The sequence below is a fragment of the Babylonia areolata genome, chromosome 10 (assembly GCF_041734735.1).
Source record: "Babylonia areolata isolate BAREFJ2019XMU chromosome 10, ASM4173473v1, whole genome shotgun sequence".
NCBI classification, from domain to species: Eukaryota; Metazoa; Mollusca; class Gastropoda; order Neogastropoda; family Buccinidae; genus Babylonia; species Babylonia areolata.
This window is the reverse complement of record NC_134885.1, coordinates 3,793,468-3,805,853: the sequence shown is the minus strand read 5'-3', so window position 1 is coordinate 3,805,853 and position 12,386 is coordinate 3,793,468. Positions and strand designations below refer to the sequence as shown.

Genomic DNA, 12,386 nt, shown 5'->3' with positions numbered 1-12,386 from the left:
GTTCTGTTCTGTCTCCCACCCCTTTCTCAACCCTTTCTGTTCTGTTCTGTCTCCCACCCCTTTCCCACCCCTTTCTGTTCTGTTCTGTCTCCCACCCCTTTCTGTTCTGTTCTCCCACCCCTTTCTGTTCTGTTCTGTTCTGTCTCCCACCCCTTTCCCACCCCTTTCTGTTCTGTTCTGTCTCCCACCCCTTTCTGTTCTGTTCTGTCTCCCACCCCTTTCTGTTCTGTTCTGTTCTGTCTCCCACCCCTTTCCCACCCCTTTCTGTTCTGTTCTGTCTCCCACCCCTTTCTGTTCTGTTCTGTCTCCCACCCCTTTCCCACCCCTTTCTGTTCTGTTCTGTCTCCCACCCCTTTCTGTTCTGTTCTGTCTCCCACCCCTTGCCCACCCCTTTCTGTTCTGTTCTGTCTCCCACCCCTTTCTGTTCTGTTCTGTCTCCCACCCCTTGCCCACCCCTTTCTGTTCTGTTCTGTCTCCCACCCCTTGCCCACCCCTTTCTGTTCTGTTCTGTCTCCCACCCCTTTCTGTTCTGTTCTGTTCTGTTCTGTTCTGTCTCCCACTCCTTTCTGTTCTGTTCTGTTCTGCTCTGTTCTGTCTCCCACCCCTTTCTGTTCTGTTCTGTTCTGTTCTGTCTCCCACCTCCCACCCCTTTCTGTTCTGTTCTGTCTCCCAACCCTTTCTGCTCTGTTCTGTCTCCCACCCCTTTCTGTTCTGTTCTGTTCTGTTCTGTCTCCCACCTCCCACCCCTTTCTGTTCTGTTCTGTCTCCCAACCCTTTCTGTTCTGTTCTGTCTCCCACCCCTTGCCCACCCCTTTCTGTTCTGTTCTGTCTCCCACCCCTTGCCCACCCCTTTCTGTTCTGTTCTGTTCTGTTCTGTTCTGTCTCCCACTCCTTTCTGTTCTGTTCTGTCTCCCACTCCTTTCTGTTCTGTTCTGTTCTGCTCTGTTCTGTCTCCCACCCCTTTCTGTTCTGTTCTGTTCTGTTCTGTCTCCCACCTCCCACCCCTTTCTGTTCTGTTCTGTCTCCCAACCCTTTCTGCTCTGTTCTGTCCCCCACCCCTTTCTGTTCTGTTCTGTTCTGTCTCCCACTCCTTTCTGTTCTGTTCTGTTCTGTCTCCCACCCCTTTCTGTTCTGTTCTGTCTCCCACCCCTTTCTGTTCTGTTCTGTCTCCCACCCATTTCTGTTCTGTTCTGTTCTGTTTTGTCTTCCACCCCTTTCTGTTCTGTTCTTGTGTTCTTTGTGAATATCACCAGTCCCTGATTCTTTTTTTTCTGTTTTTTTTTATTTTCTTTGCTTAGAAAAGAAAAAGTAGTTTATGATGTTGTAAATATATAACCAAGTTTCTGTTGTCACTGTGACTAATTACATGAATATTTGTTAGAAATAATGAACAGTGTATTCATGCTTCCTTCTCCTGTAAGATTTTTTATTTTATTTTTTTATTTGACCATTAGATAAATGTTCATTGCTCCTCTTTTTAAAGGTAGGATGCATATAGTTTTATTCTTCTGGGAAAAGAATTGATTAATCTTTTATTCTGTTCTGTTACCAGCCATAAGATCACTGGTTTTGTTCAAAGGGAAGCAAACATCTTGCTTTATTTGTGTTCTTTTTGTCTGTTTTGCTTCATGCTTATAATTGGTGATTACTCAGTAGTTCATTAGCCGTACTTTCAGGTGTTCAGACAGACTTGCTTCATTCTTCTGTGAGAGTAAATACTAAGTGACATATTTTATTCTTCAATAGGAGTAAAAACTAAGTGACTTATTTTATTCTTACGTAAGAGTGAATATTAATTGACATATTTATTCTCATAATTTTATGAGTAAATACTTACATATTTTTTTCCCATGTATTTGTGAGAGTAAATACTAACTACTAAGTGACTTTTTTTTCTTTCTTTTTTGTGAGAGTAAATACTAATTGACATATTTATTCTCATGTAAGAGTAAGGACTAATTGGCTTATTTTATTCTTATGTTAGAGTAAATATTCATTGACATTTTATTTTGCCATGTTTCTGCAAGAAGGATCACCTGCAGTTTAAAAGAAGGGAGGATATCTGAACTTTTTTTGTGTTACATCACAAGAACACAGAAGGTCTACACTCTGTATTTGTATAGTACAACACATCTGTTTGATAACAGCTAATGAGTTATGTCATTTTGCAACTGCTTTGTGTCATGTCACAAGAAAACGGAAGGTCGGCACTCTGTGGTTTGTAATGCGATAATATGTGTTACGAAGCTCAGTGATGTTTGGCACCATGAATGATTTTGACATGAACAGAGTTGTTCTCTCCGCGTTGCATACCCGTGTTATTGACATTTGTGTCTTGTTTTGCAGGAAGGACCAGTGTGGTGGACAAGGTGAGTTTTTCACTGACTGGATGTCTTTCTTCAACTCTTATGGAAGGTGATGATGATGATGCTGGTGATGGTGGAGCTGATGGTGGTGGTAGTAGTGGTGGTGGTGGTGGTGACGATGATGATGATGATGAGTGGTGGTGGTTGTGTGGTGGTGTGGTGACAGTGCTCAGGGTGGTGATGAAGATGATGATGATGATGATTATGATGATGGTGAAGGTTCTAATGAACATTTTATTAGTGTTGCTGTGCTTGATTCCCACTCTCACTCACCCTGCTTGGTGCTTCACTTTCTGCTTTGGCTCCTCTTTTCTGATCACCACACTATTTCATTTTCCTTTTATCTTATACATATTTTTTTGTGTAAGTTTCTTGTTTTGAAAGACATATTTGTTTGTTTTTTTGGATTGCTTTCTATTTCTGTGTGCCTGTCTCAGATTTTGACATCTGTCTGTTCCCCAGAACAAGGAAATCTAAACTGTGAAGTCTCTCAGTTCTCTCCCCCTTCTCCCCACCCCATCCCCACTGGTAACTAGTTCATCTTGTATTTCTTCACCTTTATCTGCTGTCTGGCTTCAGACACTTTGCTGTATAGCTTTGTTTGTTCTGTGTGTGTGTGTGTGTGTATCTCCCTCTCTCTCGCTGTTTGTGTGTGTGTGTGTGTCTGTCTCTGTCTGTCTGTCTGTCTCTCTCTCTGTATGTATGTGTGTATGCATGCATGTATGTGTGCTTTTGTGTATGTATGTATATGTGTGTTTGTGCATGCATTTGTTTGTGTCTTTTTTTCTCTTCTTTTTTGTGTTTTGTATGTGTGTGTATGGTATGTGTCTGCACACATGCGCCCATGTGTGTGTGTTTGTGTGTGTGTGTGTGTGTGTGTGTGTGTGCATGCATGTGTGTGTTCCCCTCCTAAAAGTGGCACTGGAAATAAATAGGGTTGTTGTCAACTAAAATAAATGCCACATCTATCTTTCTGCTGGCATTTATAAGGTTTATCGGTCGGTTGCAGGTATATCAGATAACTCTGAAGAGAGGTTACATTTTATCCCGAATGATTTTTTTTTTTTTTTTTTTTTTTTTTTATCTGATGTTCACTGCCAACTTGTTTACATTTCAGTTCGTTTTTGTTTTTGTGCATGTGGGCAGTTCACACCTGCATATCTAGTGGCTGGGAAGGTAGTGAACTTCTATAATTATGTTTATGTCAGAGATGTCTTATGTTTCCTTCGTGAATGATCTAAAAGGAGATGCCGCAATCATCAGCAGCTAGTTCACATCACCATTGTCAGCACTGCTGCTGCTGCTGTGAGCTGCTGCTTCTGCTACTACTACTACTTCTGCTGCTACCGCTGCTACTACTGCTTCTGCTACTACTGCTGCTGCTGCTTCTGCTACTGCTTCTGCTACTACTACTGCTGCTACTACTTCTGCTGCTGCTGCTACTACTGCTTCTGCTACTACTACTGCTTCTGCTGCTACCGCTGCTGCTACTGCTTCTGCTACTACTTCTGCTGCTACCGCTGCTACTACTGCTTCTGCTACTACTACTGCTGCTGCTGCTTCTGCTACTACTACTACTGCTGCTGCTTCTACTACTACTACTCCTCCTACTATGACTACTACTACTACTACTGCAGCTTCTTCTGCTTCTACTGTTGCTATACTTCTGCTTCCATACTACTGCCACCACCATGTTGAACTGTTCTGTAAAATGGGTCCGGGGATGAGCTGCATGGGCGAACTTAGCAGCGCTACGTTTGCTTAGTGTTAAGAATGTTCCCAACTCCACAGTAAATTCCACATGCTTAGCAACATCCTGAACTCTAAGCGAACTTAGCACTGCAAAAGATCACCTCAGTGCAGTCCGGCCCTGTACCAAACAGCGCAGCGCGGTGAGGAGCACAGCACAGAGCAATGTCAGCATGCATGTTGCGGTGGTTTCAGATACCATCTGTGGTGGAGCCCAGCGATGGTCCCTTCTTCAAGGTGAAGCCGTCCAACCAGGTGGTGATGGAAGGTCAGTGTCAGCATAGCTAACCGTCGGCGTCAGCATAGCTAGTGCCAGTATATCTAGCAGTGTCTGCATAGCTAACTGTCAGTGTCAGCATAGCATGGCGAACAGTGAGAGTCGTAATAGCTGGCAGTCAGTGTCAGCATAGTTGACAGTCAGTGTCAGTATGGCTAACTGTCAGTGTCAGAATAGTTACCAATCAATGTCAGCACAGCTAACAATCAATATCAGTCAAGCTAATGATCAGTCAGTATAGCTAACAATCGAAGTCAGTATAGCTAACAGTGTCAGTAAAGCTAACAATCAGAGTAAGTGTAGCTAACCATCAGCGTCAGTGTGGTCAACAAACAGTGTCAGCATGGCTAACAGTGTCAGTGTAGCTAACCATCAGTGTCAGCATGGCTAACGGTGTCAGTGTAGCTAACAGTGTCGGTGTGGCTAAGAATCAATATCAGTGTAGCTAACCATCAGTGTCAGCATGGCTAACAGTCAGCGTAGCTAACCGTCAGTGTCAACATGGCTGACAGTCAGTGTAGCTAACCATCAGAGTTGGCATGGCTAACAAACAGTGTCAGTGTAGTTAACCATCAGCGTCAGCATGGCTAACAGTGTCAGTGTAGCTAACCATCAGTGTCAGCATAGCTAAAAGAAAAAAACAACAACCAATGTCAGTGTAACTAACCATCAGTGTCAGCATGGCTAACAGTCAGTGTAGCTAACCATCAGTGTCAGCATGGCTAACAATCAGTGCCAGTGTGGCTAACCATCAGTGTCAGCGTGGCTAACAAACGGTGCCAGTGTAGCTAATCATTAGTGTCAGCATGGCTAACAGTCAGTGTAGCTAACCATAAGCGTCAGCATGGCTAACAAAAAATGTCAGTGTAGTTAACCATCAGTGTCAGCATGGCTAACAATCAGTGCCAGTGTAGCTAACCATCAGAGGCGGCATGGCTAACAAATAGTGTCAGTGTAGTTAACCATCAGCGTCAGCATGGCTAACAGTGTCAGTGTAGCTGACCATCAGTGTCAGCATAGCTAAAAAAAACACACAAAAAAAACAGTGTCAGTGTAGCTAACCATCAGTGTCAGCATGGCTAACAGTCAGTGTCAGTGTAGCTAACCATCAGTGTCAGCATGGCTAACAATCAGTGCCAGTGTGGCTAACCATCAGTGTCAGCGTGGCTAACAAACGGTGCCAGTGTAGCTAATCATTAGTGTCAGCATGGCTAACCATCAGTGTCAGCATGGCTAACAAAAAACATCAGTGTAGTTAACCATCAGTGTCAGCATAGCTAACAATCAGTGCCAGTGTAGCTAACCATCAGTGTCAGCATGGCTAACGAAACAGTGTCAGTGTAGTTAACCATCAGTGTCAGCATGGCTAACAAAACAGTGTCAGTGTAGCTAACCATCAGTGTCAGCATGTCTAACAATCACCGTCAGTATAGCTGATAAGGTATGGCATGTCATGCCTGCAACTTTACTGGAGTATACGTGTGGAAAAATTATTTTTTGTATGGTGGTGATCTTTCATGAAAGCAACTTTTGATTTGTATCAGCTTATCCACAACATTAGAATTTACATGATGAGGTACAATAAATATATACAAGATATTCTACAGTTAGCTAGCCAAGACATACATTAGGTGAGTTAAAAGTTAAGCTAACTAGTCAGTGTAAAAACAAAATTTATTTTCCAAACATGCAGGCAAAACCTGCAAATGACAAACCCACAACACGGATATGGTAATTTTGATACAGTTTGGGCCAGTTCTGTTCCACCATTTTCCTCTGATTGTGTGATGCAGTGACTGTCATTGGATGAGTTTCACTGGCATGATGGGTTCATCTTGCAGCGGACAGCACTCTGACGTGATAATGATGATACAATACAGATCACTTCTGTTTCTCCACATCCCTCTGTCTGTGTTGAGCAGTCCCTGTCATGTGATGAGTTCTGTTGATGTGATTGGTTGTTACCTTGCAGTAGACATCACTCTGATGTGATAATGATGATGCGATAGGGATCAGATGTGTTTCTCCATGTCCCTCTGTCTGTGTTGAGCAGTCCCTGTCATGTGATCAGTTTTATTGACGTGATTGGTTGTTACCTTGCAGTAGACACCACTCTGATGTGATAATGATGATACGATAGGGATCAGTTGTGTTTCTCCATGTCCCTCTGTCTGTGTGATGCAGTGACTGTCATGTGATGTGTTCCTTTGACATGAGTGGTCAACTTGTAGGGGACACCACTCTGTTTCTCCATGTCCCTCTGTGTTGAGCAGTCCCTGTCATGTGATCAGTTCCCTTGATATGATTGGCTAACTTGCAAGGGACACCACTCTGTCTCTCCATGTTCCTTGTGTTTGTGTGAAGCAGCCCCTATCATGTGATCAGTTCCCTTGACGTGATTGGTCAACTTGCAGGGGACACCATGCGGATGGACATTGAGGTGGCGCTGGACGGCAAACCCATGCCCATCGTGCGCTTCCTGCGAGCAGGCCGTGAACTGAAGGAGGACTCGCGAGTGTCCTTCTACACTGACAAGCAGATGGGCATCCGCACGCTGGAGATCCGCAAGACCAGGCTGACGGATGAAGCCAAGTACACCGTCACCCTGGAACAGGATGGCGTCATCACCGACACGGCCACGTTCAGCGTCTTCATCAAAGGTCAGTCCACAGTCATCCGTCTGCCTGTTTTCTGGGACAGCTGTCTTCAGTGGTTGTTTGACACGTCGCTTGGCTGATTCTGCTGGTGTGATTGTCACAGATCAACAAGAAATGTTTGTCATAGATCCGCAAAAAAAATGTTTGTCATAGATCAACAAAAAATATCTTCAATGGTTTTATGACTTGTTGCTTGGCTGATTCTGTCAGTGTGATTGTCATAGGTCAGCAAGAAATGTCTTCAGTAGTTTTATGACTCGCTGCTTGGCCAGTGTTGATGGTACATTTTTCATAGATTAACAAAGAGTTGTCTTTAGTGGTTTTAGCACTGGTCGGTTGACATCTCTCGTGTGCTTGCTAGAGATCACTGAAGGACTGCTGCTGTGCCCCCTCACTGAATGCATGTTGAGGACACTGTCGTCATGTGTCTCATTGATCATGTTAGTGATGCCTTCATTGCTTCCATCAATGAGCATCTGGGGGTGGGGGGAGGTGTGGGGGGGGGGGGGGGCACCAGTCAGATTGCTGGATGATACACCCAGTGTCCTCATCACTGATTAGATTGGTAGAGTGTATTGTTGTTACCTTCACCACAGGTGATACAGCTGTAAAATATGTATGGAGATCAGCTGAGAGAGTGAAATTTGTGTTTGTGAAGAATCTGTCAGGGGTACCTTCAAGTATCTTCTTCAGAATGTAATCTCTCTTTCTTTCTTTTATTTCTTCTTTTTTTTTTTATATAAGTGATCAGTTGCCTTTTCTCCAAATCAGTATTGATCATGCAAAGAAGATGAGATGAAAAGCACCAACAATACTAGTAATAACAATATGATAATGATGATAATAATGAGGATGACAATTATTATTGACATTTACATGGTGCTTGTCCATACGAAATACAAGATATGAGAATAATTTATTATCTCTAGAAGAGAAATTGTTGACACATTTGCTGACAAAAAAGGCAACAAATAAAACAACGCAGGCATTGCATTCACAGTCAAACACAAAGTCAGAACATACTCCCATGTTTCATGTAGACTTTTATCTAACCCGAGAATGGCTGGCAATCAGAAACATCACCTTCCTCCGCATACAAGGGGCAGTACTTGAATGAAACCATCCAGTAAGCCATGTTGAATGCTCTGGTTCAGTCTTGGCTGAGGATGGTTGGAAACGCTCGTCGAGAGAACTAGCAACTGGTGATGACCACAGTACAGACTGCAGAGGATCTGTGTTTTTCTTTTCCTTTGCTTAGTAGTCAGAGACATAGTTCTGTCTGTTCTGTGGCTTACCCCATCATGTTGTCTTCAAACCAGTTCTGCTCAGTGAATCATGCTAAGGTTGCGTTGAGAAAAAAGGATCAGTTTGGTTTGGGTTGTTGCTCTGCGCACACAAGACTTTAATAATGTGGCATACATTCAACACATTAGGCAGCGTTCCAACAAAATTGTTGGCCACAGTTGTGCCTGTGGCAGTTTGGTGTTTCAGTTCTTGGCCTCTTTGTTGACATTATATGCTATTGGTCTTCATGGCCTCTTTTGTTGACATTGTATGTTATTAATCTTCATGGTCTCGTTGTTGACATTGTATGTTATTAATCTTCATGGTCTCGTTGTTGACATTGTATGTTATTGATCTTCATAGCCTCGTTGTTGACATTGTATGTTATTAATCTTCATGGTCTCGTTGTTGACATTGTATGTTATTCATCTTCATGGCCTTTTTGTTGACATTGTATGTTATTGGTCTTCATGGCCTCTTTTGTTGACATTGTATGTTATTAATCTTCATGGTCTCGTTGTTGACATTGTATGTTATTAATCTTCATGGTCTCGTTGTTGACATTGTATATTATTCATCTTCATGGCCTCGTTGTTGACATTGTCATTGTATATTATTCATCTTCATGGCCTCTTTGTTGACATTGTATATTATTCATCTTCATGGCCTCGTTGTTGACATTGTATATTATTCATCTTCATGGCCTCGTTGTTGACATTGTGTTGACATTGTATATTATTCATCTTCATGGCCTCTTTGTTGACATTGTATATTATTCATCTTCATGGCCTCATTGTTGACATTGTATATTATTCATCTTCATGGCCTCTTTGTTGACATTGTAAATTATTCATCTTCATGGCCTTTGTTGACATTGTATATTATTCATCTTCATGGCCTCGTTGTTGACATTGTATATTATTCATCTTCATGGCCTCTTTGTTGACATTGTATATTATTCATCTTCATGGCCTTGTTGTTGACATGTATGTTATTCATCTTCATGGCCTCGTTGTTGACATTGTATGTTATTAATCTTCATGGTCTCGTTGTTGACATTGTATATTATTCATCTTCATGGCCTCTTTGTTGACATTGTATATTATTCATCTTCATGGCCTCGTTGTTGACATTGTGTTGACATTGTATATTATTCATCTTCATGGCCTCTTTGTTGACATTGTATATTATTCATCTTCATGGCCTCGTTGTTGACATTGTATATTATTCATCTTCATGGCCTCGTTGTTGACATTGTATATTATTCATCTTCATGGCCTCTTTGTTGACATTGTATATTATTCATCTTCATGGCCTCGTTGTTGACATTGTGTTGACATTGTATATTATTCATCTTCATGGCCTCGTTGTTGACATTGTATATTATTCATCTTCATGGCCTCTTTGTTGACATTGTATATTATTCATCTTCATGGCCTCGTTGTTGACATTGTATATTATTCATCTTCATGGCCTCTTTGTTGACATTGTATATTATTCATCTTCATGGCCTCTTTGTTGACATTGTATATTATTCATCTTCATGGCCTCATTGTTGACATTGTATATTATTCATCTTCATGGCCTCTTTGTTGACATTGTATATTATTCATCTTCATGGCCTTTTTGTTGACATTGTAAATTATTCATCTTCATGGCCTTTTTGTTGACATTGCCATTGTATATTATTCATCTTCATGGCCTCTTTGTTGACATTGTAAATTATTCATCTTCATGGCCTTTTTGTTGACATTGTATATTATTCATCTTCATGGCCTCTTTGTTGACATTGTATATTATTCATCTTCATGGCCTCTTTGTTGACATTGTATATTATTCATCTTCATGGCCTCTTTGTTGACATTGTATATTATTCATCTTCATGGCCTCTTTGTTGACATTGTATATTCATCTTCATGGCTTCTTTGTTGGCATTGTATGCTATTTATCTTCATAGTCTTTTTGTTGACAGTTTTTGTTATTCATCTTCATGGCCTCTTTGTTGACATTTTATGCTATTCATATAATTATTTTCCATGTTGTGATGTGTGTGTTATTGGTGATATTTTTGATTGTGTGTCTCTTTCTCTTGTGCATGTATGCACATACTTGTACATGTGTGTGCATGTGTGTGTCAGTGTGAGTGTGCACTCATGCAGATGTTCGTGTTGTAGGTATTTCTGTGATTGATGAAGGTGTGTTGCGGGTTACCTAGTTATGGTTCTAGCTTGGTACACATGCTGTTTTTGCTACCTATGCTGTGTTGCATACTGTGTATCTGTTCACTGAGTGTTTGGTAATTGTCAGTGTTTCTGCTGATTTATAAAACATTTTGGTGCTGTCGTTTGACATAGATGAATGCTTGTAGTGTCCATGTAGCAGCCTGTGTGCTTGCAGTCTTTGTTTCTCATCTTTCTGTCAGTTGCTTGTGACAGATCCAGTGCGCTTTGTGTTTTGTGTTCAGTGTCTTGCTATCTTGTTTGTGACCACTGTGAAGATAACAGCACAGAATGAGGTGTGCTAGCTGTCCTGCTGTTGGGTATGTGTGTTTTGTCAATTAAGTATTTTGTGAGTTTTTAATGTGCAGCACATGTCTTGGTCAATCCTGACCTGACAGACATGTTCTTTGCTGTAGGCCAGTGCATTGCTTGACCATCAGTGATCATCCGATATGATCCTGACTTTGTTCAGATGCTTCTGACAAAAGCAGGCTTTGTTTCTGAGAAGTCAGAAAAAGGAACTGGCACCTCTGCATTTTGGAAGAGAAACACTGGCTTGTGTGGCACATTGGAAATGACTTGGACTCCAGTCCTGGACAAAGCCAGAGGACAGAAGGCGAAGAAAAGCCTCCTGTTACATCATGAACATGTTTGTGTGACTTGAATACCAAGATGTGAAGCTTGCTGATGCTTTGAACAAAGCTTGCGTTTCTTTTCTCAGTCTTCACCTTTTCAAAGTGTGCGCTTTTCTCTACGTGAAGCGTGCAATATGGCACACCCTTTCATTTTGTATGTTCCTCCTTTTTATTGCACACAGATTACCATTGAATTCCTATGACTGCGTCAGTCATCGTCTACCACTGTTATCGTCTTTTTCAATTCTGAGAATTTTTGTCTTCTGGGGTTCAGACCTCGTTAGACTTTTGCAACAAATTGAACCTCTCGGAGTTTCTTACTTTGAAATGGATGTGCCAAATACAAGAGTCTGAACTGAGAAATCCATGAGAAAAATTAGAATGCTTTACAACTCATGCTGTATTCTGGCTTTTGAATCGCGCCATTTGTTTTGCGAGACGATCAAAGGAGTGTTTGAGCCATCGTGGAGCACTTGAAACAGTCAGCTAAAGGTAAGACAGTGAGCGCATTTCACTGGTATCCCTTGAGTGAGTTTGATGTTTGCCATCAACTGACCTTGCTAATCCCTGACTGTCCACTGTGTGTGGGCAGCGTCCTGCCAGCTAACTGTCCTCAGTGGCCTGCCCTTTCCCCTGCGATCCATTGTCCTTTCCTGCCTGCGTGCGTGCGTGCTCAGTATCTGCATTTTATGGCTGCCATGTTTCACATGTTAGTCTGGGTGACGCACTGCATTATCTGAAAGCTTTGAAACTGCAAGTTTATAATTACGATTATATTCATGGTTCTTTTTGCACATTGATTTAGAAAAGCGCATTGAAATATGAAGTTCTTGTATTCATTGAGAAACGGTTTCGAGTTTAATCTGGATTTTAAAATAGATTTGGGTGTGATTGAGAGCTCCTTTAATGTTGTGGAAAGATGTTTCTTCACTCACATGGTATGTCATCTGGTTTGTCATTTCATTGACAGGGTATGTTATTACTTCATTTTGTTCATGGATTGTCTTTTCATCGCATTCAAGTTACGATTTTTCATTTGATTTGATTGATCACACAAAGATGAACTCTGTTGCATTGCATTGATCCACAAAAAATGTCTTGAATTTGTTTTCATGTAAAGTACAAAGATCCAAGGGATTTTTTTTTTTTTTCATTCCATTTCCTTCCTCCCTCCACATCCTCCTTCTTCCTCCTCCACC

The 12,386-nt window shown here is 41.6% G+C and overlaps 1 protein-coding gene across 1 annotated transcript in view; it reads left to right on the top strand.

The window, feature by feature from the left end:
• LOC143286726 (twitchin-like) overlaps positions 1 to 12,386 on the top strand; it is a 346,369-nt gene that overhangs the window by 142,039 nt on the left and 191,944 nt on the right. Inside the window, 3 exon segments of the mRNA XM_076594434.1 lie at positions 2,347 to 2,369; positions 4,311 to 4,383; positions 6,807 to 7,052. Coding sequence (XP_076450549.1) covers positions 2,347 to 2,369; positions 4,311 to 4,383; positions 6,807 to 7,052 — 342 coding nt within the window.